General features: G+C 54.6%; 7 protein-coding genes across 7 annotated transcripts; 4 read left to right on the top strand and 3 right to left on the bottom strand.

Annotated features, from left to right (window-relative positions):
• Nucleotides 1-677: 677 nt before the first annotated feature.
• On the bottom strand, nt 678-2,364 carry EV422DRAFT_572011 (uncharacterized protein; the record flags this gene model as incomplete). Its single annotated transcript, XM_053073057.1, has 4 exons — nt 678-1,266; nt 1,344-1,969; nt 2,040-2,285; nt 2,347-2,364. The coding sequence occupies 4 exons, from the start codon at nt 2,362-2,364 to the stop codon at nt 678-680; spliced, it is 1,479 nt and encodes a 492-aa protein (XP_052921234.1).
• A 626-nt stretch (nt 2,365-2,990) lies between these two features.
• On the top strand, nt 2,991-5,040 carry EV422DRAFT_581618 (uncharacterized protein; the record flags this gene model as incomplete). Its single annotated transcript, XM_053073380.1, has 7 exons — nt 2,991-3,296; nt 3,377-3,606; nt 3,667-3,733; nt 3,985-3,993; nt 4,071-4,193; nt 4,256-4,533; nt 4,957-5,040. Coding segments are annotated over exons 2-7 (705 nt in total), but the record flags the coding sequence as incomplete, so codon positions are not given.
• Nucleotides 5,041-5,271: 231 nt separating this feature from the next.
• Nucleotides 5,272-5,915, top strand: EV422DRAFT_591888 (uncharacterized protein). The gene is made up of 2 exons (XM_053073542.1): nt 5,272-5,396; nt 5,459-5,915. Exons 1-2 carry the CDS (start codon nt 5,299-5,301, stop codon nt 5,817-5,819), a joined length of 459 nt encoding a protein of 152 aa, XP_052921232.1. The 5' UTR covers nt 5,272-5,298; the 3' UTR covers nt 5,820-5,915.
• An 818-nt stretch (nt 5,916-6,733) lies between these two features.
• Nucleotides 6,734-9,008, top strand: EV422DRAFT_623623 (uncharacterized protein; the record flags this gene model as incomplete). Its single annotated transcript, XM_053074231.1, has 6 exons — nt 6,734-7,259; nt 7,627-8,007; nt 8,076-8,283; nt 8,353-8,450; nt 8,534-8,661; nt 8,940-9,008. Exons 1-6 carry the CDS (start codon nt 7,037-7,039, stop codon nt 9,006-9,008), a joined length of 1,107 nt encoding a protein of 368 aa, XP_052921231.1. The 5' UTR covers nt 6,734-7,036.
• Nucleotides 8,910-9,884, top strand: EV422DRAFT_300665 (uncharacterized protein). The gene is made up of 2 exons (XM_053066083.1): nt 8,910-9,137; nt 9,480-9,884. The coding sequence occupies exons 1-2, from the start codon at nt 9,041-9,043 to the stop codon at nt 9,806-9,808; spliced, it is 426 nt and encodes a 141-aa protein (XP_052921230.1). The 5' UTR covers nt 8,910-9,040; the 3' UTR covers nt 9,809-9,884.
• Nucleotides 9,885-10,310: 426 nt separating this feature from the next.
• Nucleotides 10,311-10,712, bottom strand: EV422DRAFT_572006 (uncharacterized protein; the record flags this gene model as incomplete). The annotated part of the gene is made up of 1 exon (XM_053073056.1): nt 10,311-10,712. One exon carries the CDS (start codon nt 10,710-10,712, stop codon nt 10,311-10,313), a length of 402 nt encoding a protein of 133 aa, XP_052921229.1.
• Nucleotides 10,713-21,890: 11,178 nt separating this feature from the next.
• EV422DRAFT_546785 (protein serine/threonine kinase) lies at nt 21,891-25,037 on the bottom strand. Its single transcript, XM_053071562.1, has 16 exons — nt 24,845-25,037; nt 24,705-24,779; nt 24,468-24,489; nt 24,336-24,400; nt 23,922-23,945; nt 23,836-23,851; nt 23,710-23,761; nt 23,526-23,643; nt 23,342-23,418; nt 23,199-23,272; nt 23,098-23,117; nt 22,908-23,004; nt 22,745-22,836; nt 22,615-22,650; nt 22,411-22,546; nt 21,891-22,333 (listed from the first exon to the last, which is right to left on the bottom strand). Exons 2-16 carry the CDS (start codon nt 24,717-24,719, stop codon nt 22,281-22,283), a joined length of 897 nt encoding a protein of 298 aa, XP_052921228.1. The 5' UTR covers nt 24,720-24,779; nt 24,845-25,037; the 3' UTR covers nt 21,891-22,280.
• Nucleotides 25,038-25,185: the final 148 nt, after the last annotated feature.

The following is a 25,185-nucleotide window of genomic DNA, read 5'->3' as shown; positions in this document are numbered from 1 at the left end:
CTCGCCATTCCATTGGTAGATTTTGAGATTCGCAACGAGTCAAAGCTGAACAGAAAATCGTTAGCAGAACCATTAGCGCTAGCCAACTTCTTGTTTTGACAATTTACTCGTGAGCATACCAAGCTTTCGGGTCGTACATTGCTAACGATAAAGCAAGCGGATGGGTGCTATAGCGAGCGATCTCGAGCGGGGAGTAGATTGTGTATCTCATCATTCTGTTGTGCACATCAGGACCAGGGAGTGATGATCTATGTCCGAACGCGAACCACAATCACGGCCCAGAACATGTGGAGAGCCATCAACCATCTATTAACGAAACAACAGCCACGGGATATGGCAGAATACAAGCTTTGAGAGCAGGATAGCGCTGGATATGGCCGCTACGACACTGGATATGGTGTGATATACCCCACAACTGTCGGATATGGCGGGATATGGCAGCTACAAACATTTCTAACGGCTTTCGAACGGAACGCAGTGTGTCATTCAGGAATGCCTTCCAGAAGACCGTCGTGGGCAGCGACTTGTGTACATTGCATTCCTTTCTACACCAACAATCGACGACCAAAAAGGTCCGAGCGGATGATGAGTTAGAGAGCGGGAGGGTTGCTATATATTAGACCGACGACCTGAAAGGTCGGAGCGGATGACTGTGGGGAAGGATTGTTTGGCGGGGGTTATTCATCTTCATCAGGGAGGCCGTATTTTTGGATGGCCACGACAATCGCAAGGGGCAGCGTCACAACAGCTGTGTGGCGACTGCCGCCGGACGTGTCAAGCACCGCCGCTCCGTGGAGCTTGTCAGGCATCCATGTCCACAAGCAGTCGGGCTGCAGCACCAGGTAGAAGCCTTGCTCTGGCAGCGCAAATACCCACTCGCCAACGACGGTTGGCGGAGCGGCGGCGTAGCCTGCCGCCCATTGCGCGCATAGCTTACGGGCCTGAAGCTCCTCCGGAAGCTCCTCCTTGGGGGTCGGCTTCCATATGGCGCGTCCTGTCTGCGGGTTCAGCTTGCCTGCTACGCCGTCGTCCGACGGGTCGGAGTGAATGACCACTTGATAGTTGGTGGTGGCAAACAGCGGGGGGAACTCATCGGAATGTGGCCCGTACACCTCTGGCATGGCCATCATCAGGTAGGCCGCCGCGGTCGGGTTGCGATTGGCGAGCTCCTGCAGCAGTCGCTTGGTGAAGGCCTTTTCCGTGGCAACGAGAAACTTCTTTGCAGACATGTCTGCCCCTCCTTTCATTGAATAGTGCGACGTCCCCCTGGCATATCCCGAGTTCTTGTTGCCACGACGAAGCCCCGCGCCGTGCATTGTGCCCCTTGAGGCCTTCCATTGAACCACAGCCAGCCGGGATCCACAGGACTCGACGATGAGCCCCAGCCGCAGGTCGTGTTTGTGACGACTCGCGCTATTGTACGAGATTGTGGCCACAAGGGCACCGTGCTCGTCGCGGATGTAGAGTTGGCCCCCGCCTGGGGTTCAACTTGCTCAAGCCTTTCCAGGCCCCTCGCCTTTGCCGGCCTCTTCCCAAACCCGGCATAGACCATCTTGCCCTCCCAGCCATCGCACAAGGCGGGCGTTGGCACCACGATGTGAACAACCGGGCGGCTGGCGGAGGGCTGCGGGTCGACCGAGAAGTCGGCCGTGGTAAGACTGCCATCGCTGATCGCAGCGATGATGCCAGACTGGAGCCCAATGTGGTGCTTGACGCGCTTCTTCTGGAGACGGGACCACGTTGGCCTATTGATCCACCAACCCGTGGGGTTGTCTTGCTTGATCTTCTTTGAAAAAAGGCCAATCGCCTTGGCCTTGTCTTCTAGGCTGGCGTCCTGGGCGGCAAGGCCGGCGTCTACCAGCAGCGGATACAAAAAGGCCACCGTGTCGCCGGAGATAGCTGTGGCGCGGCTCTTGCCCATGCCCATCAGAAGAGCCTCAACCGCGGTGGGTGCGACGGGGGGCGTGGCCTGCGGCGCGGTAGAGGGGAGGGGGGGAAGGGAAGGTGTTAGCAGACCTAGCCCGATCGACAGGTCCCACTTCCACGGCAGGGCAGCGCATCCCATGCAGGTCGACCTCCCGCAAGCGGCGGTCGTGCTCAGCAGGGGAGGCATCAAGATCAGCGCACAGCAACATGCCCAGACAGCGCATCCCATGCAGGTCAACCTCCCACAAGCGGCGGTCGTGCTCAACATGGGCCGTGAGATCGGCGTATAGCAAGCGCGCCCAGGCAGCGCATCCCATGCAGGTCAACCTCCCGCAAGCGGCGGTTGTGCTCAACATGGGCTGTGAGCCCAGGCGGTCAACACCCAGCGGAGGCGCCCACGGCCACACAGCAGCCACTCACCTCGTCAGCGCTGAGCATGCTCAGAGTGTGCTCTGCGTGAGTTGCCGGGCCTGAGCTGGAAGGAGGTGGGCGTTGGCCAGGGGGGTGAGGGGACTGTCGAGCGCTTGACGTTTCCATGCCCAGAGTGTGCTCTGCGTGAGTTGCCAGGCTTGAGCTGCAAGGAGGTGAGCGTTGGGCTGTCGTCCGCTGCGAGCGCTTGACGTTTCGTGTGAGAGGAGGAAAGTGTGGTCTTGGAGATGCGGCGATCAGCAGCAGCAGTGTGGACAAGCTACAACTGCGCCACGACTGCGCCAGGCTGTAAATCCTCCCCGCTCTCAGCCTCATCATTACCACAGCACTGACGCAAGTTCTTTGACACACAGCTATCACGGCAATCACCTGCAACACCTGTCTCGGCACAGCGCAGCCATCATGCCATCACACCAGGCGCTCCAGGGGCACCTGTGGTGTGGCATCTTTACTGGAGCAACCACACCACGGCGGAAGAGGAAAAAGGTTGCTCCGGTTACCCTGCGGTTGCCCATACGTCTGCCAACCGCTGTGCAGACACCATTGCAACCATCCCCGCAATTCGAGTTCCCACCTTCTGTCCATCGCCAGTTGCCCCAAGCAATTCCAGACATGGTTAGCGAGAGTTCCGGAGATGAAGACGGGCAACAGCAGCAGCAGCGAGGGCTTTCACCCGTGGACAGGGTTGAACCTCCCTGCTCCCATCCCTTTCCTTTTTCCCAGCGCACCGGGTGGACCCCTGGTGTATGAGCCCCCGCCACCACCACCCCCGCCACCACCACCAGCTCAACGACCCCGCCCGCAGACACACGCCAGCACGAAGGTTTCCCTTCACCGAATCCAAAATCACAATCAAGTCCAAAGGGAGCGCCTGACAACATTCATCGCCGATGTTCACGTCCTTGCGCGCCACACCACCTTCTTTATCAAGTACTACCTTGGTGAGTTTTTGAGGTACACTATACTGTATATTTCCCATAAAACAATGTCCTTACTGCTACATCGGCCCACCCCACCACAGCTGACCATCCTCTACACGATTTCCCGGACATCACCGACAAGCACATCAGTGTGATGTTTGAGCTGCTCAACAATCCAGGCTACAATGGCAATCCGCTCATCGGGCAAGAGTTGCGTCCATGGGTTCAAGACTACTGTAATGTTCACGGATTTGCCCCCATCCGCATGCGAAATTGCCAACGGACCGCAGCATACACGGCTACGAGCATCCTCACAAACCTCAAAGTTAACGTACAAGAGCATTTCATGCAAATGTTTCTGCGCTATGTCAATGAAAGGCTTGGTTTGAAGCAAGTCGTACTGCATCTCCGTGCCGGAGTCAACCGAGCGCAGCGGCGACGCTATTATCAGCGTGTCCGTCAGTTTACAAAGTATGCAACATTTGTAGAGTTTCCAACCGAAGAGGAGTTTGCCTGCCTCACACAACTTGAGCGGACTGTCCTCGACGAGTTATGGGCTCTGTTTCCTCCCCAGGATGAACCGCTTGCATACAGCCTTGCGGTGGACGCAATGCCATATTTAGGTGAGTTAGTATATTTCCGGCCCCCCCCTCCCCGCGGGTTCCTCTTTTGTCTAATCATGGTCCGCACCTGCCTTGCCTCATCACAGGTGCCTATTGTGAGCTCTCACGCCTCTATGAGCGCCGTGGAATGCGGCTGTTTTCCGCTATCCCGCTGCGCAAATCTTGAATCCAGTCATCCGTTCGGATCGACACAAAGATCCTATCCACTCATATCCTGGCCTTGGGCCACCATCGCATGGGGAAACTCACCGATCAACGCAAGCGGGAGCTGTGGGGGCAGTTTCTCAATGTGAATGTAAGTCTCTATCCCTCTGCGCTTATTTCACTCACCTCACCTCGCTGAATGACGGATTGCAGGACAAGGTCTTCAAGGATCGAAAGAAGCTTGGTCTCAAATTTGATGGGTCAATCAGCATAAACGGGTATTCCGCTACCATCCACTTCAAGAAGCCAGGGCTTCAGTATGGCCATCGCGCCCGGAAGCGCAGCAAGGCCCAAATGCAGGAAGAAGTCAAACAGCTGTATTTTGAGCACCACATCGCCGAACTAAGGGAGGCTCCAAACATCGTCAGCATTGATCCGGGCAAGCGTGACCTCTTGTTCTGTCGAGACATCAAGAAGGAGCGGCCATTTAGGTACGTTTCAGCTGATTGCAGAATTTCGAACGAAGGGGATCGTGGGAACGGGGACGGGGAGGGTTGAGGCGTCGCCGATGATGGGCAGCGGGGACAGCGGGGACAGCGGGGACAGCGGCGGCGACAGCCGGGACAGCGGCGGCGACAGCGGGGATAGCGGCGGCGACAGCGGGGATAGCGGCGGCGACAGCGGCGATAGCGGCAGCGACAGCGGGGATAGCGGCGGCGACAGCGGGGATAGCGGCGGCGACAGCGGGGATAGCGGCGGCGACAGTGGGGATAGCGGCATGGTTATCTGCCATCCACATCATTGTACCTCTGCCTGAGGCGTCGCCGATGATGCGCAGCGGGGATAGCGGCGACAGCGGGGACAGCGGGGACAGCAGGGCAGTAGTAATCTCACAATGTACCACCCCATACCAGATACACATCCAATCAACGGGCGGTCGAGACAAAGTCTCGGTACTTTCAACGAGACATGACAGAGCGAAAAATCAATGCCGGCATCGCTGAGGTGGAATCACATATTCCATTGCACAAGAGCATGAATATCGAGGCGTTCTCAGCGTTCATTGTGGATCACTTACATGCGGGTATGATGTTCTACTTCAACTTTGATTCTCAACTTTGGTAACACATGGGCTGACATCCATCCATATCCCAGATCCCGCCCTGGATGAGTTTTACCAGGATGAGATTCACGTAGCTCGCAGATTCAAGGCGTTCTCACTGCGGCAAAAGTCTGAGACCAAGCTCATCAAGAACATGCAACGCCTGTATGGAAAGCATTTTGCGGTCATCTTGGGTGATTGGAGCGACGCCGGAAAAACCATCCGCTTTCAGGAGTCATCAAAGACCAAGGGGTGAGTGACCATCATTGTTTTTTATGTATCTTAATATGCTAACTCATCATCATGGAAATCAGATTCCGCACACTCTTTGCAAGAAACAGCATCCCATGCTACTTGCTAGATGAGTATCAAACGTCTTCCGTGTGCCCAGACTGCCACGGGCGTGTGATGAAAAACATCCGACGCCGGCTGTCACCTCGGCCGTGGCAAGCTCGAAAGGGAAGAATGGAATTCGTCCATGGATTGGTGGGTTGCCCCAACCCCGAATGTATCAACCAAGACTGGACGCCATTTGAGATTCCTGGAAGACGACCACTCCGGATGAGAGTGCACAATCGGGACGTCCTAAGCACCAAGAATTTCCTCTCGATTGTGCGTTCGGCAGTGTTTGGCAATGGCCGCAGACCAGACGCATTCTCCCGTAACCGTAGGTAGTCTAGAATCCTCACCCCATCCCATTTTCCCAGGTGGTTATCTGCCATCCACATCATTGTACCTCTGCCTGAGGCGTCGCCGATGATGGCAACTTGTGTACATAACGTCGGATACTGTCCGTTGGTTCCCGATGACCTGTTTTCCCGAAGCAGTTCCCGTTGCGACGCATATATATCCAGCGATGAGTAGATAAACCTAAAGTATGGTGCACGAGGATAACAGGCCGCACATACCCCGCCCTCTTGGAGCATTAACTGTTCACTGCCCGGCTGTCATGGACTCGCTCTCGTTACGAGACCCCGACGCACCTTCTTCCGTCTGCCGCTTCTTTGCCTTCAAGAGGTAACGTCACGGTCTCGTGTGCACTCCCAGGGCGACTGATCTGCTTTGCGAAGCCAGTTAGATGTCCATGGCTGTTGGTGATTTTGCTTTGGTCCTTCTCCCTCTTCCGCTTCAACTCGTCGTGCATCTTGAACCGCCTTTCAAAATCAACGGCACGCACGAACGCTCATTTTCAGACGACTAAGACTGGGTGGCTTGCAAAGCTGCACTGCAATGAAGTATACTGCAATGTCTCAATGCCACCCATAAGATAGCGGGCCGTGAATTTGAGCGCGGGGGAGCCGTTGCTCGGATCCTCTTCTTCGTCGCCATTCTTTCATTGCTTGCACTTCTGCGAGAAACACTTTAATCGATGCGTTGAGTAGAATGCTACTCCAGAGAGCGCAGACGCCAGACGCTTTTCTAACCTATCGCCCGCGCGGATCCGGAGGCGACCGATGTTGTCCCCTGTATTCGTAGAGGGTGCCAAAGAGTACAGTATTGATATCAGGACTGCCAGGTGTCGATTACGGAAAGTGTGAGGGCTGCGTCACGCGTGCTCCAGGACTTCATGTAGCCTTGCTTCAACGTGCGGCATCTCTCTGCGGACTCCTATTGCGAAAACCGGCTGGCAATGGTTCCTTCATTTACTTTAACACCCATCCCCAAAGTGATCGTCTCCGTCCCAGTCACTCCCAACCCCACTTGGAACCCGGGCTCTCCACAGTAGGCAGCTTTCCGGTTTCCCTGACGAACGACCGGGGCCCAGGGCGAACACTTTGCCCGATAGTCATCTCTCTACAGCCAAGCACAGTCCGTCACCACCACACCAGATCCCTCACCGACACCCTTCCTCCCACGCCCACCCAGCCACCCAAGCACCCAAGCACCCAGCCATGGGCAGCGTCGCCAACCCCGCCCTCGCGGCAATAGCCTCCTACTGTCTCTCCTCGATTCTCATGACGGTCGCAAACAAACTTGTGCTTTCAAGTTATCAGTTTAAACTCAATTTCTTACTACTGGCTGTTCAATCGCTTGTCTGTGTTGTTGTTTTGGAGGGGTTTACGGCGTTTGGACTGGTGACGAGACGCGCTTTCAGGAAGAGCGATGCGCAGAAATGTACGTTTGAGTGGGAGCGAGGAGGGGTGAGCGATAGGGAGGAGAAAGCGAGCGATGGTGGCCTTTCTGCAACGGCCAAAGCGAGTTGCAGGGTTGGGTTCGGTCTTGGAGACCGATAGGTCGACCAGAACGGACTCTTTCTGTTTTGCGATGGGGGCCCGAGCGAGAGCGAGCTGCGACCGAAGGGAGCGATCTGGGTAACCTCGCTGGGGGAGTTATAACCATCTCGTTGACGGATTGATGGTGGATGGTGGATGTTGGATGGTGATTGATGGTTCGCTATCGCTCACACTCGTTTCCATGGGCCAACCATCGCTCACCGTCTATGGTCGCTTCGCTTCACTCATCCATCTCTCATTCCTCACAGGGTTCATCGTCTCCTTCTCCCTCGCGGCCATGATCTACACCGGCTCCAAAGCCCTTCAATACCTCTCCATCCCCCTCTTCACCATCTTCAAAAACCTCACCATCGTCGTCATCGCCTTCTCCGAGCGTACCTTCCTCAACGGCGCGCCCGTCACCCGCTTGATGATCATCGCGTTCAGTATGATGGTCGTGTCCTCGTTGATTGCCGGGTGGTCGGATATCGCGAGCGGGAACGTGTTGAAGGGCGATGGGAGTGTGGGGTGGGTTGTCGCGTATGGGTGGATGGTGCTGAATTGCGCAACGACGGCTGGGTTTGCGTTGTTGATGAAGAAGAAGATCAGGGAGGTCAATTTTAAGGAGTTTGACACTGTGTTCTATAACAGTAAGTCCTACCCTCCTCCTGGCCTCACTCTTACCCTCCCCTTCACACTCATCACTCACCCCCCACAGACCTCCTCTCGATCCCTATCCTCCTCCTCGCCTCCCTCCTCCTCGAGACACCCGAAGCACGGCGCACCTACGCCAAATACACCACCCCGGAGCACGCTTCTGAAGTCCGCGGCCTACTGATCGGAATCGCTATCAGCGGCGTCAGCAGCTTTGGGATCAGTTATAGCACCGCGTGGTGTATGCGGGTTACGAGTTCTACAACTTATAGGTATGGATGTAAGCGAAAGATGCAGTTTGAAAAAGACTGATAGGGTGTGATTTTGTGTGGCTTTTGTAGTATGGTAGGCGCACTCAACAAACTGCCCATCGCCGTCGCCGGGATGGTCTTCTTTAACGATCCCGTTACGTTCGGCGGGGTGTGTGGTGTCGCAATAGGTGGGTTTTCCTCATCCCCTCCCTTCCCCACCTCCTTTCACCTTCCCACCTCTCTAACGCAATATCTCCGATATTTCTATCAGCGTTCCTGGGCGGAATAGTCTACAGCCACGCCAAAAACATGCAATCCCACCACCCAGTTAAAGCCGCGTCCGACCTGCCGCTACCGGCGATGAGCAAGCCTGAGAAGGGAGTTATGAGAAGGTTGCTAGTGCGTAGAAGCGAAATGAGGGAGTTGCAGTTTGCCCCTTTGGACGTCATTTTTGGATGGATGTGATGGGGTGGCTCCCGCTGGGGACAATCATAGATTTTGTGCTTTTTTTGCATCGTGTAATTTTAAGACGTGGTTGAGAATGGGAGACAGAGGGAGCTCACTGCACACCACACTACCGAGTCAGACCGGTGCGAAAACAACATCCAAGATCCCAACCACAATTTTCAACACTCTCAGAACACTTCAAAAACTAATTTTTACATAATATTTCTCAGAAATTCTCGGTCGCTCCAAAATCAGGGATATACATCTTCGCACACTACCAGGCATCAGACGACCAGTAGAGAAGGGGTATGTTTTCTCAGAACAGGTAGATATGGGTCGGGGTTGGGGTCCTAGATGCCGGTGCCGCCAGGAGCGCTACCCTTGTTTCCGTACTGGGCGTACGCTTTCTGGCCTTGGTCGACCATGTTGCCTGAAAAAAAGGGGGAAACGAATGACAATTAGCCTTGCAAGCCCATCAAACTCACCCCAACTATCAACAACCATGAACCATCGAAAGATCAGGAAACAATATCAATAAGAACGAGCGCTCGCTATCCCTCTCGGGTATTGCGCATGGCGGCGCGAGACTCGCTCGTCGCAGGACATAAACCAAAGGGCTCGCTTCGCCCGCCGCTCCCGGCAAACACCCCACCGTCGCTCGCCCCCCCTCTCGCGGACCCCCCACAGTATATACATACCCTGCTGAGTCCCAGTCTTGGGCAAGTACCCCGCATTCTGCGCAGCATCAATGCCCTGGTCGACCATCGAAGGCTTTCCGCCGGCGGCAGCGGCGTTGTGGGTGGTTCCGGTGGTTCCTGCGGCTCCTCCGGTGGCGGGCTTGTTGAGCAGGCCTGAGGCGGCGTTTTTGAGGGCGTCCATTTTGAAGGTTTCTTGGGGGTGTTTGTGGGTTGGTTTTTGGTTTTTTTTTGTGAGGGGTTTTGCGGATGAAGGTGAGAGGGCGGGGAGTGGGTTATGGATGGCTTTTATAGGCGTTGCGATGGGATGCTCATCAGTGCCTGTGCCTGCCAGTGTGCCCCCCACCGGTCCCTCCAGTGCCTCCACACAATATTCACGACGGGATCCCTTTCCTCATCAGTAACTTCATATATGTACCACCGATCCATGCCCGCCAAGCAAGCCGCAGTCGTCACAAATATCCCTTCCCTCCACCCTCACCCCCCCCACTTGCCTCTAATTGACGCGTTTCCGAGAGCTCCCCAACCAGAAGTGACGCGTCGGACCTATGACGTCGACCTATGTCATGAGCCACGTCCAAGCCACGGCTATGCACATTGCGCTCTGGACGAGGAACGTAGTCCTCTAGAGTCTATGGACGAGGAGGAGGTTGCTTAGTAAGCTTCTCTATTTTTCTTCTCGAGTGAATAAATAACAGATAACCCTAGCTCCCTTTCCCTTTATCTCTTTTGAGCTATCGAGTGCTATGACTGAAAAGCTACGGTGGGAGGGGGGGATGTTCCAATGAAGAAGAAGAACTAGCTATCGGGAGCGCCGTGCGCAATTTAGGACCTATGTCCAGGGAAACCTGTAAACCCATAAATGTATGCGAATTGAGAGGCGAAAGCGGCGTGAGGAGGAGGTGCTTAGTGCAGTGGGTAGCGAGGTGGGATAACCTCCTCCTCGTCCATAGACTCTAGAGGACTACATTCCTTGTCCAGAGCGCAATGGACTCCATTCGGAGGTTGCTTATTTGTCGATGAAGAGGAAGCCGTGTTTGCCGTGTCGAGTATGAAGTCGTCGTAGGTGCGCTCATCTTCAGAGGAGGATGCCTCAGCGTACATGTCGTCGATGCCGATGGTGTAATGTGTTTGGAAAACCCTGGAATTGGGTACCCGACGCCCCTTCTTGATCGTTCCCTCGCTGAGTCCACTGCGAGTTTGCACGGTCGTGACGGCGTGTGTGATGGACTTTGGTGTGAACTCGTTGTCAATTCCGGCGGCTCTGAGTACAGTGTCGACGAGGTGGCTTATGGTTCCGGCGGACATTTGTGAATTCTGGTATCAATTTATGAAGACTTCCGGGATGCCGTCGCGGCGGGTGCTCTGGATGGCGATGAGGGAGTTGTAGAGCTCAACAACATCGAGATTCGGGGTGTGATTGATGCTGGGAACGTCGATCACATGGTAGTCGCCCTGTTCGAATACGGTGTCGTCGTGAGAGTGGTTTGGACACCATTCCTTCGGCCGGCAGGAGCGCAGTTTCAGTGTGTGTTCGGTGACGGTGGTGCGAGCATGGATGATGTTATGAATGGGCGGAGCCGGTGGAAATAGAGGCGACTTGTGGTGCAGGTTGTTGACAGGTATTCGGACCGAAACAAGAACTAGAACAAGACTAGGAAGAACTGGTGTTGATCTGCTGGGGGATCAGGAAGTGGGGAGCTCAGGGGAGGCGGCTATTTATGTTTTTCTGGGAAGGCTGGGGAAGCGTGGGGAAGCAGAAGGGTACGGAATGAGAGGGAAGCCAAGAGAAGCGCCAAGGGTGGGGAAGCATAGAAACAGAAGACTGGGGATGGGGTGGCTACGCTGAGGCTGTGGGCGGGTACGTGGGGAAGTATGGAGAAGGGTTTGTAAGCGCCGAGTGTTGGGAGGTGTGGCTACGTGCGGCTGCGTGGAGGAATGAAGGCAGTGGCAGGTGTGGGGTAGCGCGGCTGCGTGCGGCTGCGAGGTTTGGCAGATGTCAGGTTTTGACAGGGAATTGACATTGACTGACTGTTGGGATGCTGTCATGAGGTAAGCGCATGGTATGGACGCGTCGTCCATAACATCACCCCCTCCTTTAGCCACGGCGTCCGGATGTTGTTTTGATGTTGGCAGGCTTTGGCCGGGGTTTGTCGGGGTACTTTTGGTGGAACTGGGCAACAAGCTCTTGACATCGGGCAAGGTGTTCCACTGGCTCCCATGTGTTCTCCGAGCTTGGCCAACCCTGCCACTTGATGAGGTACTGAAGCTGCGTGCGTCGAATACGGGAGTCAAGAATGTCTTCCACAATCCATTCCTCCTGTCCTTCGACTTCTTCTGGTGGGGTGGGTTCTGGCTCAGTTCGCTCCGGAATGGTGAAACGTGGTTCAAGAAGGGAGACATGGAAGACGTTGTGAATTTTGTAGGATGGGGGAAGCTTGAGGCGATATGTGACCGAGTTAATCTTCTCCGTGATTGTGAAGGGGCCAATCTGACGGTGATCAAGTTTCTGGGAAGGTCGGAGAGTCTTGAGATTCCGCTGTAAGAGCCAGACACTGTCCCCGGGTTTCATGTCTGGGCCAGGTGCCCTCTTAGCATCGGCAAAGCGCTTCATGCGTCCTTGGGCCTCCTTGAGCTCAGTGGCAAGCTGTTCATGGATTTCCTTGAGATGGTTGGCACGAGCTTCGGCTGCAGGATTAAGGGATTCGGTTGTGGTGGCGGAAGCCAGACTGAATCGAGGATGGAACCCATAGTTGGCGTAGAAGGGGGTTGTCTGGGTGGCGGAGTGGATGGTGTTATTGTAAGAGAACTCAGCAGAAGACAAGAGTTCCTTCCAGTTATCTTGGTGATAGTTGCAAAAGCAGCGAAGGTATTGCTCAAGAATCTGATTGGTCCGCTCGGTTTGTCCATCGCTCTGGGGATGGAACGCCGATGAGAGGTTGACCTTGGTTCCCAGGAGAGCGAAGAGATGTTTCCAGAAGTGGGAGTTGAACTGTGGGCCACGGTCAGATACAATATCGTCGGGGAGTCCATGGAGCCGGATGACATGGTGCCAGATCAGATCTGCAGTTGACTCAGCGGTGGCAGTTTTCCTGCACGGTACAAAGTGCGCCATCTTGGTGAACCGGCAGATGACAACGAGCACAGAATCAACCCCATCACTGGCGGGTAGATCCGTGATGAAGTCCATGGAAATTGACCCCCAGGGGCGGTCAGGGACCTGCAGGGGTTGGAGGAGACCGTAGGGCTTGTGTCTGCTGGTCTTGGCTTGAGCACATACGTCGCAGGACCTGATGTAGGACTTGACAAAACGCCACTGGCTAGGCCACCAGTAGTTGCGTGAGATGAGCTCCAGGGTCTTTGACATGCCGTAGTGTCCTGCCAAACGCGTGTCATGCATGTCCCGGCAGATCTCAGCACGGAGCTTGTTGGTGGGGACATAGACAAGGTTGTTGTACAGCAGAACCCCATTTTCCTCGGAGAATCGCTTTATCCGTTCTTGGTCTTCTTGAGATTGCTGGGCAATGGGGGCCCTAAGCTGTCGCCGGATGGTTTGCGCAAACACATCGGATGCCAGGGCAGCTTTGATTTGGTCAAGGAGCAAGGAGTCCAGTGGGGTCAGATAAGTGGCGGCCAGGCGGAGATGGTCAGGGGTGAGGATCGTGGTTTCCTGGGAGCGGAATGCTTCTTCCCCCTCCCTTAGCTCGTATTCAGAGCGACGAGAGAGGGCGTCAGCTTGGTGTTGCTGGGTACCAGGGCGGTATGTGATGACAAAGTCGAAATCAGCAAAGAAGATTGACCAGCGGGATTGGCGGCGGTTGAGGGTACGGGTAGTCATGAAGTACTGGAGGTTCTTGTGGTCACAGTAAACGATGACCTTGTGGCGGGCACCAATGAGGTGGTGTCGCCATTGAGCAAATGAGTCTTGGATAGCCAGGAGTTCCTTGTCGTAGATCTCATAGTTGATTTCCTCAGGAGTAAATTTGCGGGAGTGAAAGGCCACGGGGTGGAGTTGATCTGTGTCATCGGGTTGAAGGAGGACGGCGCCAAGGGCAAAGTCGGAGGCATCGGATTCGACAATGAAGGGCTTGTCAGGGTCGGGGTGAGTCAGGATAGGTGCGGAGGTGAAGGCTTTCTTGAGGGTTTCAAAAGCTAGGTGTGCAGCGTGGGTCCATTTGAATGGCAAGTCTTATCGAGTGAGCGTGGTCAGGGGTGCAACGATCGCAGAGTACCCTTTGATGAATAGCCGGTAGAAGTTGGCAAAACCAAGGAAGCGCTGGATGCCTTTGACATTCGTCGGGGGTTCCCATTCGGTAATGGCAGCCTGTCTTCTTTGGGTCCATGGAATGGCCTTGCTGGGAGATGATAAACCCCAGGAACTCAACAGAGTCACGGTTGAATTCGCATTTTTCCGGTTTCGCATACAGCCCGTGCTGGCGGAGTCGTGAGAGCACCTCTCGGACGTGGTTGGGGTGGTCTTCTGGGTTTTGTGAGAAGATCAGAATGTCGTCAAGGTAGACCACAACAAAAACGTCGAGAATGTCACGGAAGATGTCGTTCATGAGGTGTTGGAATACTCCAGGGGCATTGGTGAGCCCAAACGGCATGACATTATACTCGAATAGGCCGTAGCGACATCAGAACGCTGTCTTCCATTCATCCCCTGGCCGGATCCGAAGAAGGTTGTAGGCTCCCCGGAGGTCAATCTTGGTGAGCCGGCGTGCCCCTCGAAGACGATCCATGATGCTGTTAATCAAGGGCAAGGGATAGCGATTCTTGATGGTGATATTGTTGAGTCCACGATAGTCGACGCACAGACGGAGGGAACCGTCCTTTTTCTTGACAAAGAGGACTGGGGCGCCGGCGGGAGACTTGGAGTGCTTGATGAACCCCTTAGCTAGGTTCTCTTCAAGGCAGTCACAGAGTGCCTGCATTTCAGGCTCGCTGAGACTATAGATCGGGCCGAACGGTGGCTGTTTGCCCTCTTCTAAGTCGATGGGACAGTCGTAGGGTCGGTGCTCTGGGAGGGTATCCGCGTTCTTCTTGGCGAAGACGTCCGCAAAATCTTGGTATTCTTCAGGAATGATGGCCTTCGGATCTTTTGGAGGAGTGGTCGCCAGGGCTTGGGAATCTGACTTGGTCGGATTGGCGTAGGCAATGAATGCCTGGTCCTGCCTTGCCGCCACACGGAAAGCTGGGGCGCTGATAAACGATACGTGGATCGGTGTGGGTGCTGGGTCCAGTGTGTTGGGTGTCTGGGCTAGGGAGACTGAAATCTCGTCTTGATGGATACGGATCAGAGGTTCAGGGGTTTTTGAGGGCTTCGGGCTAGGTTCTGTTGGCAGGGCATCCCAGGAGGCGTATTGTCCAAAACCGCAATGGCAGCGGACGCAAAGAGTGCGAGTCTTCCAGTGTAGCTCCACATCATGGAGCTCAAACCAGGGAAGCCCCAGGATGATTGGCGCATGCGGGGAACATGTCACATGGAATACCACCTCCTCAAAATGGTCGTTGACCCACATGCCCAAAGGTTGGGTGTGATGGGTAATGGAGCCCGCATGGCTGGGACGTCCGTCAACCAGTTCAAGCGCAATGGGGTCCTCCTTCTTGACAAGTGGGATGCGGTGCTTGCGGGCATAACTTTCGTCGATGAAGCACGACATCGCACCGGTGTCGAGTAGTGCTGAAAGCTGAACTGGAGCTCGCTGGGCCGATATCTGCAGGGTAACAGGGTACTCGAATGGTGAGGATGGGCCCAAAGTCCGCATGGGTGAGGGTATCTCAGATAGGAGATTGACATTGTTGGTGGTCAGGAGAAGGGTGTTGCTGGAGATGCCAGGATCGGAGCAAGGTTTTGTGGCTTCTCCCTTGGCAGTACTTGCGTGGTGAGAAGGCCCAGGACAGGTGTTGCCCAGCTGCTCGGCCTTTACTGCAGCTGGACTTGGGCAAAATCCTGGATGGGTGCAGGTTCCTTAACCGCGACATTCGCCGAGCGTATCTTGTTCGGGCAGAGTTTGGCTATGTGGCCGGGTTTACCACAGTAGAGGCAAAGTTTGTTTGTGATGCGGTGTTGGCGCTCTAGCGGTGTGAGGGGTCCTCGCGGACGAGCAGCGTCAATGATCATAGGGTCGTCTGGGCGGTTGTCGGGGCTCATGAGGGTGGGGCTAGTGGTAACTGGCACATATGGCTGTCGGTTCCTGCTTTGCTCTAGACGGCGCTCAAACAATCGGGTGTCACATTGGATGGCCTGTTCCATCACGGTGTCGATTGAGGCGGTAGGGGCCATCATGAGCATTAAGTCCTTGACGTCTTCTTTGAGGCCGCGACGGAAGGTGGCAATCAATGCCTGGTCATTCCACGACACATCGCATTGCAGCTGTCGGAATTCAGCTACATACTCTGTTGCTGCACGGGTTTGTCGAAGGTTCTGGAGCTTGTTTTCGGGATGTGCGGGTCCTGTCGCTGTCTCCAAAGACTGCTTGCATTTGCTGGATGAAATCATCCAGGTTCGTAAGGGAATGATGGTCTTGTTCGACAAGGGGCGCCAGCCAGGCCTGGGCGGTGCCAGTGAGGTAGGTGCCAATAGCTCGTATCTTGGTCTGATCGTTGGGGTAGCGCCTGGGTTGGAGGGCGAACATGAGCCGGATCTGGTTGAGGAACCCACGGAACTTGCTTCGGGTGCCATCAAATTTGTCTGGGAGACTGATTTTGGGTTCGGGGGCGTGGGTGGCAGGGGCAGTGGTCTGGGTTTGCGCTAGTTCGGCTTGTAGGGTGGTATTCTGTGCTCGAAGTTCGTCAATCGCATTGCACATGGCTTGCCAGGCTTCGGCCATGAGGGGAAGGGCGTCGGACATGGTGATTTGGCGTGGAGGTACAGCGGCTGGGGGTTGTTGAGCAGATCAAACTGTTATGAATGGGCGGAGCCGGTGGAAATAGAGGCGACTTGTGGTGCAGGTTGTTGACAGGTATTCAGACCGAAACAAGAACTAGAACAAGACTAGGAAGAACTGGTGTTGATCTGCTGGGGGATCAGGAAGTGGGGAGCTCAGGGGAGGCGGCTATTTATGTTTCTCTGGGAAGGCTGGGGAAGCGTGGGGAAGCAGAAGGGTACGGAATGAGAGGGAAGCCAAGAGAAGCGCCAAGGGTGGGGAAGCATAGAAACAGAAGACTGGGGATGGGGTGGCTACGCTGAGGCTGTGGGCGGGTACGTGGGGAAGTATGGAGAAGGGTTTGTAAGCGCCGAGTGTTGGGAGGTGTGGCTACGTGCGGCTGCGTGGAGAAATGAAGGCAGTGGCAGGTGTGGGGTAGCGCGGCTGCGTGCGGCTGCAAGGTTTGGCAGATGTCAGGTTTTGACAGGGAATTGACATTGACTGACTGTTGGGATGCTGTCATGAGGTAAGCGCATGGTATGGACGCGTCGTCCATAACAGATGAGGGTCGCGAGGTGATTGGGGCGACACTTCATGGTGAGCATGACAACGACGGCGAGCTGTGAGGAGAGCCATTCGAGCGTATTGAGCCGTGGTCGGCGAGCAATATACCGCCATAACGTTGCCGGATCCCAGATGGTCTTATACGCCTTCTCGGTGGGCTTGGTCGAACGTGCGAGGCCTCTGAAAAAGCGTTGAATGTTGGGCGCGGTGCTGATAGTTTCATCGCCGGTAATGTGTTGCAGCGTATTCGCGATCGCCATACGGTAACCTTGCAGGGTTCTGAGGGTGAGGTGCTTCTTGGAATGAACGTCGGTGAGGAAGTTCAGAAACGATGAATGGCCGGCGCAAATGGGATCAACGTCCCGCTGTAGACACCAGCGTACGTAGATTCGCCAGACCGAGTTGTGATTGGCGTTGTTCGCAAGGGAGCGGAGCGTGATGTTGATAGCTGCCTGGGATAGGCCTCGCTGTGCGCTGTAATACCGAATAACCGCCATGCGATCGTGAGGGTCCACGGCGGTTTGCGAAGAGGAAGGCCGCTCTGGGCTTGAAATACTTTCGGCTTGGACGGAATCGGAATTGGGTCGGCAGTTGAGAGGCGAAGAAGGAGCGGGAATGCTGCGTGCGACGGCCAGAACGGTGTTATCAGGGTCAGGTCGTGGACTTCCTCGTTGATGATCTTGCGGGTGATGCTCGATATCAGCAGCCATTGGGGGTTCGCATAGCAGACGTGATGAGACCAAAATATCTGCAAAGCATCGACGGCAAATGCTTGGGGATCCCACGGGTCCAGCGTGCAGTAGTGTGGAATGCGGGGATTGCGGTTTGTGCCCGTCGCGAACAGCTCCATTGTGTGATCCACCTGCCACCGGCCCTGAATCTGCCGGAGAATGCGCGGGTTGAGCTAGTAGTCATTCCGATCGTTCTGCTGACGGGAATCGAGGTCCGCTATCATGTTTTCCTTGCCGGGAATGTGGAGCGCCTGCCATGTCGTGTTCTGGTGCCGGTAGAGGGGGAGAAGGTGCTCGATTACCTGCAAGAGGCGATCTTTGCGGCCGCCGCCTTTGTTGAAGTAGAACATTGTCGGCGTGTTGTCGGTCATGTGGATGACGTGCGCTTTGGAGAAGTCGAATCCATGACGCTCGCAGAGGATGTCGACGGTGCAGACTTGAGCTATGGCTTTGAGGACGTTGTTGGAGACTAGACGGTCGCGCTTCTGACGCCGAATTGCCCGTTGAAGAGCGGCGAATGGGAACTCGGGGAAGTACCGTTGAATCAGCTCCGGCATCCACCGTTCTTGGATGCGAATTAGCTGGCCCGTCTGCGGATGTTGACAATTGCCACCGCACCCGTGGTTGGGGGATGCGTCGGCGAACATGCGGTAGTCGGTGTCCTTGATGAGCAGGCCTTTCCCATTCCACGCGCTGAGGTTGTTGGCAAATTCGCGAATGAGAGTGTGTGTTGGGGGTGGAATCACGCAGAATGCGCGGGGATGACGAGCTTCCCGTTTCCAGTCGAAGGTCTTCTTCTGGACTACTCTTCGCAGTGCGCAGGTGAGGGGTTGAGAGAACGTTTTCGCTATCGTGATTGCCGGCGTGATGGCCTGAATCTTGCCGAGGATGTGGGCTACTTGGTGTGCAGGAATGCGTGTGCGGCGACTGGTTTGACGTAGGAGCCGGATCATGGCGCGGAGTTTGTCGTGGGGAAGGCGCATGGTTTTGAGGGTGAGGTCCCATTCCCAGCCGACGTAGCGTGTCGCCTGTGATGGGGTGATGTCGCATTTGGCCCACTTGAAGAGGCAGCTAAGGAGTTGCATCAGCCGTAGAGTGAACAGCATCCCCTCGAGGCGATGGAGTTGTGTCGTCGCAACATTGAGGAAGTCGTTGACACACGCGAGAATGGTGTGCCCGTTGTAGCGTACTATCTTTAGGATGGGCTTCATTGTCTTTGTGAAGACTTTGGGGGCGTGGTTCTGTCCGAAGAGCATCGCAATTGCGCGGTAGTAGCGTCCGCGAGTGCGGAGCATTAACCGGTTTCGTTCTCGCGGGTGATTGGCGATGAGGTTGTACGCATCTGCCAGGTCTGTCCTGCTTGCCCAGTTTGCCGTTGCCATCACCTTCTGGACAGTTTTCACCGTCTCCATTTTGAAGTGCCCCGTCGGGCTCTGCTCGTTTACGCCCGTGTAGTCGACAATCTGGCGCCATTTTGAGCGGGATGGTTGGTATTGTTATGGACGACGCGTCCATACCATGCGCTTACCTCATGACAGCATCCCAACAGTCAGTCAATGTCAATTCCCTGTCAAAACCTGACATCTGCCAAACCTCGCAGCCGCACGCAGCCGCGCTACCCCACACCTGCCACTGCCTTCATTTCTCCACGCAGCCGCACGTAGCCACACCTCCCAACACTCGGCGCTTACAAACCCTTCTCCATACTTCCCCACGTACCCGCCCACAGCCTCAGCATAGCCACCCCATCCCCAGTCTTCTGTTTCTATGCTTCCCCACCCTTGGCGCTTCTCTTGGCTTCCCTCTCATTCCGTACCCTTCTGCTTCCCCACGCTTCCCCAGCCTTCCCAGAAAAACATAAATAGCCGCCTCCCCTGAGCTCCCCACTTCCTGATCCCCAGCAGATCAACACCAGTTCTTCCTAGTCTTGTTCTAGTTCTTGTTTCGGTCTGAATACCATTACCTGTCAACAACCTGCACCACAAGTCGCCTCTATTTCCATCGGCTCCGCCCATTCATAACAGAGAGACGACTTGGAAGCTCAGCTACTCCCCCACCAGCTTCAACTTCCCCATCGATGCCAACTCCAGCATCCTCACCAGCCCTGCCACCAACTTCGACGCCTCCGACTTCGACGCCACCGACTTTGACTTCCTCCAGTCCGATGTCCAAAGAAGTAACGTCAACGTCTATATTCATTGCCGAGGGGTCGGGGTTTAGCTCTTCATTGTTGACGCGGGCGTGCGTAAGAGATTCATTAGCGACGGCTGCGACGGGTTCGACTGGTTCGATGTTGCGCTCTCGCTCTGCCAAAGAGATGTTGTGACTATGGGATTGATATGGACGCCGACTGTGGAGTAACGGATGATGATGCGGAGATTGTCAAATTACCAACGACGTTTCCCAGACCGGCAGCGTGGTGGAACCGGCCGCCGGTAGTGTGGAAAGGCGAGCCGTGGCCAAAGGCGGATGAAGAACATCTCATCTTCCTTCAACGTGTAAATGGGAGCACGAATATGCCGGTGGGCCTGGCTCTCGGTAGAAAGGGAGGAAAAGCAGGAGACCTGAGGATCCTGGCAGGGTCGTCAATCATTGAACCTGCTACCATTCGGAGGATTGTCAAAACCGATAGCTGGCTGAACGATCAAGCCGTCAACAGGTCCGTTCCTGCCTTCCCATGCGAGTGTGTGTCATTGTTGTCACTCACTGATGCTTGTCTCTGGATATATAGGTGGTGCGTGTTGTTACAAGCCAGGTCATCACGGCACCCAACCATTTATCCGCCACTGCTAGCCGTTGGATCCACTTGGCTCCAAAGTGTCAAAATGGCACAGAGATCCAATGTCCCTATTCGGCTTGTTCCGGTAAGAAAAGTTACTTAACCGTACCGTATTTAACCAAACTAACCTTCCTTTTTTTTGTTTTATGTTAAGCGGTCTATCAACGTTGCGGAGTACAACATGCTGCTATTCCCAACAAACCCAGACAATCTGCACTGGGTCCTGTTTGCAATACTCGTCGCGGTGCCGGCGCCCAAGTCCGCAAAACCCCTGGGCCCCCCTGGTTCGCCATTAACCAGACACGAAAACGCATCCCTTGTTTTATTTGACTCAAAGCCTTGTCGCCCGAACGACGACAACTACGTTGATAAGATGGCCAATATCGGCTCCCTCTTGTGGGATTGGTACATTACGGCCACTGAAGCCCCGCTCAATCACACACTGACACCGACGGTTGGCGCCCTCTTCACGCCTCGACAGACCGGTGACCAGAACTGCGGTACATTTGTGTGCATGATGGCCAATGCCATTGCCCGTGGTGCGGTGGGTGAGGTCTCGGAATCATGGGCTGATACGCAGACCGCCGTCAATGCCCGCCATAATATCGCTCTGAGCATTGTTTTGGCGACGTTTCTTAATGAGGGGGATGCTCATCAGTATATGAATGTGACAAAGTGCTAGATCTCTGGTGACTGTAGCCGTAGTCCCTTCAATAGCATCATTGTAAAGTAGTAGTCAAAATGCCGTACAAACATCGGCCACGCTTCGGCCAGGTCTACACAAAAGATCCAGTCCTGATCAGGGCCGCTGCCGGATTCACCTGGAATATATCGGCGGCCACAACGAATGTGTTGAACTTCGGCGCATCGAGTCCGGAAACCGTCACAGTAACCGGATATGGCTTGACGAACTTCATTATTTCTGGAGGCGCCGTGCAGCCGACCTTCCAATGTCAACCCTAACCCAAGAGAGGTGACCTAACACTCCCGAGACCCGAGTTAGGGTTGCGGTTACGGTTAGGGTTAGGGTTAGGGTTGTGGGAAAGAAAAATGTGCTCGTACAGCGTTGCGCCGATAATGAAAAGGGTTAGGTTAGGGTTAGGGTTATATCCTGTGCGAAATTCTACCAAGTGCGGGTAAACGGCGGGAGTAACTATGAGGGCTGCGGGGTTGCCAGGAAGGTATCGGCGCACCAGCGCAAAGTCCACACCCCCCAAGCGGACAAGCATAAGAAGTACGCCATAGGAGGAGGCTGCCTTGCCGTCGGGGGCAAGCTCCACAGTGCTGAACACAGGGCGTCCATGGAAAAAAGAGACGTCATGTGGACATGGAGCTGTGTGTAAATGGGATGTATCGTGGGGATGTGGGACTTGGTTGACAGTGAACATGTTGGAGATGTAAACACATATATCCACAGGAGGTCAGCCCGTTTTCACCTCGGCCATACGTGAAATGGGATGTCTCCCGAGGTTGTTGAGTTGACATCAAATGGATGTCCTTTTGATGTATGGCGGATCCGAAACGTGATATCACGCAGAGAAGTGGCGGATTGACCAGCGTGGACATCAAATTTTACATGCACGGACATCAAACTAAATTTTACATCCATCACACATCCCACCATTATTCGGTTTGTATACAATTCGTAGAGAAGTATTCACAATATACATGAAAGAGCGGTCACATCGCTCGGGTGTGGTTGGTATATGGATGTGTACATCACAATGGGATGAGGCTGAGGCTGGTAAATGGATGTCATAGCAAGCTTTGACTTAGACCGGGTTTGCTGCCCAAAGGCGGTCGGCGTATGAGTGGGAGGGGAAGATAAACTTCCCAGCGAGTGTTGCGTTCTTGAAGAAGCGAACGGGCACGGATGTGCAGCAGCAGTCTTCCCTTCCGGCCGCTGCTCCAGTCTCCATCGTCCGCACCATCCTTACTCGCCACTCGTATCCCCTTCCTTAGGTGCTATCCCCTTGAAATATGGATCTACCAGTGGACGAACATTTTAATCAATATCATTTTCTCGAACAGAAATCGGCACCATACGACATGCCATTACTCACGTAACAAAGCCTTCTCGGCACTTATCCGCTTCTCCGGTTGGAACTCAATCAGTTTCGACAGCAGGTCGAGGCCGTTGGCGTCTAGTTTGTTGAGCATCCGATCCAGGGACGTGCGTGCGTAGATGGGGAAGTCCGACTATATCATAAGTGCGTGAGTAAGTGGTTGAGGAGATAAGAATGTGAGCTGGAACATTGAGTGCACACCTTGTATTCCGGCAACTCTTTGATCTTTGGCCACGTCTGTTATGTATGAGTTCGCAAGGGAAAGGGCACGGTCGTGCATCAGTATAAGCAGATTACCCCCCCCCCCCCCCTCATCGATTATTCCGCGTACCTTCTCATCAGGCGTCCCCATCACCTTGAAAATGCGTATTAACTGGTCTTTAATGGAGCTTCCAGGAAACAATGGCCGTCCTGATGCCATTTCTGTGTGCCAAAAGGACGAAATTATTCGTCTCGTTCGGGGGCCACTTCCTCCGTCTAATCCTTATCTTTACCTGCCATGATACACCCCGCAGACCACAGATCTATTGACGTGGAGTACTGCCGTGATCCCATGAGGACGTCGGGGGCGCGGTACCATAATGTCACGACCTGCGGGAATCGAGGAGGTTTACACAGAGTTAGCAATGGAGAGCGACACGAATGTGAGGTATGCCATGTGCGAATTCTTCCCAGTCACGTTACCTCGTGCGAGTAACTCCGAACTGCATTCAAGACACCGTTAGAAAACATGCAAACCCACTGCACACCCCGCCGTCGGACAACGGACCCAATGGCTGACATACCAGGTATCCCAAACGCGCGCGCCAGCCCAAAGTCTCCCAGTTTGAGATCGAGCTTCTTGTTGATGAGAAGGTTCCTTTTCGGCACCCAGGTCAGGATCACTATACGACAAGGATTGCCCGCGGACCATAAACTCCCGTCTTACTGTGGTTTCAGATCCCGATGCAACACTCGGTGCTCATGGCAGAATGCTATGCCGGTTAACAGCTGGTACATGAGATGCTAGGGAAGAATGGCAATGGCGTCACTTGCGCAGGTTCTCATGCCACACCACCTCGTTACAGCTCGGAAAAACACGGGATGAAAACCGGCGCTATTCTTTTGCGCACCTTCAACGTCGGCACATCGATATCCCCGCCACATGAGTCCAGAAACTTCTTCAAGTCCGAGTCCAGGTACTCAAACACAAGGGTGAGCTTCTTCTCCGTGTGGATCACGTCGTACAGCCTATGACCGTAGGGTCAGATCCTATCATTCCCAAAGCGCCACCCGAGATACGAGCGTGGTGCTTACCGCACGATACTGGGATGCTTCAGCTCTTTCAGTAGTGATATTTCCCGTATTGCTGTAAAGGCCGAGAGCTTTAGTCATCAACGTTCCACGCTCCATGCGCTTTCATGAAGAATCCACTTTGCATACCTGTACATGGCACGCCCTAGAGTCCGCGCACACGAGAGAGATGAGTGCTTCGATGCCGAGCCACAGCCTCGGAGAGTCCGCCTTACCTCCTCTTCATTGTCGAGTCGTATCTACTAGTGAAACGAAGCAGGAGGTGATTCGCTTTGTGAGAATATCATCACTGTAGGTCGTCCTCCCAATCGGCGAATGCCAGATCCCAGGTCGCAATAAGGACCACATCTCTACGGGTGTATCTAGTTCATCGAATGCCACTCGCAGAAGCGCACCCTACCACTATCGATCATACGTCACTCTGAATGCCACATCGCTGGTGACTCCTCGCCCAACCCCTCATCCACTAACGTCCTTTCCATCGATAACACCGTCTGCCCTTCGTTAAATCTCTCTTGAGAGTGATCTCCCCTATGGGCCGTCTACCTCATGCCTCGCCCGAATCATCCTCCCGCCCTTATCCCCCTACGTCCCGGCTTTCCCCTCGGGGCACAAGATGAGCCACGTACCCTCTTCAGAGCCACAATATCGCCGGTATCTTTGTTTTGTGCTTTATATACGATTCCATATGTGCCTAGCAAAGCCAGGTATAAAGCGTCAACCTCGACTCGATGATACCGCGGCTCTCAGTTCAACCCTACCTTCACCAAGCTTTTCTATTTTCTACAAGTTCGTGGGCAAGGCCGGGATGAAGAAAGGAAATGAAGGTCAGCTGGGCTTGAGAGCCAGCAGCTCGGGCATAAGACGGCACTGCTAGGCCCCCCTACTACGATTGCTTTCACCCCACTGGGGTGTGGGAAACGTGGCTTGCCAATTGCTGGCCGTCCTCCAACTCTTTCCACTTCCGCGTGCGCTTCAACCAGGGCGCTAAGACTTGCCTGGTACTTTTCCATCAGGCAGATTGTCCGTAGTAAGCGGTCCTATATCACTTCAGCTCTGTTTCGATGCAAATTCTAAGAGGGCCGTAGATAATGTCAAGCAGTTTTGGGCACTTTGCGGAACTCGTGGACGGGCCAACCGATGAACTCCGGACGGACAAGGTGGACGGCAAACGAAGGGAAAGTATATGTGTGTTTGAGAAAGCCAGTTATTGCGCCAGTCGGCTCAGTCGGTCGTCGTCTCGGCGGTTTGGGAATGTTGTCCACACGGAAACCCTGGCCTGGCTCTAGATCTGTTACTGGCTGTTACATACTCGCGCATGTAACCCTGACTGTCCTCTAGACGCGCGAGACGCGAGCTCCTAGTTCTGCGGGTTAGGGTTATAGTGTGCTTGTGCAGGTTAGGGTTACGTTATAGCGTTTTGGAAACATCTAACCAGGAAGAGTGCCGCAGTTCTTGAGCGATTCAAAATCCGTAAAG

This window comes from Fimicolochytrium jonesii (genome assembly GCF_025526975.1).
Source record: "Fimicolochytrium jonesii strain JEL569 chromosome Unknown EV422scaffold_39, whole genome shotgun sequence".
Classification (NCBI taxonomy): domain Eukaryota; kingdom Fungi; phylum Chytridiomycota; class Chytridiomycetes; order Spizellomycetales; family Powellomycetaceae; genus Fimicolochytrium; species Fimicolochytrium jonesii.
This window is presented reverse-complemented; position numbering and strand designations above follow the sequence as displayed.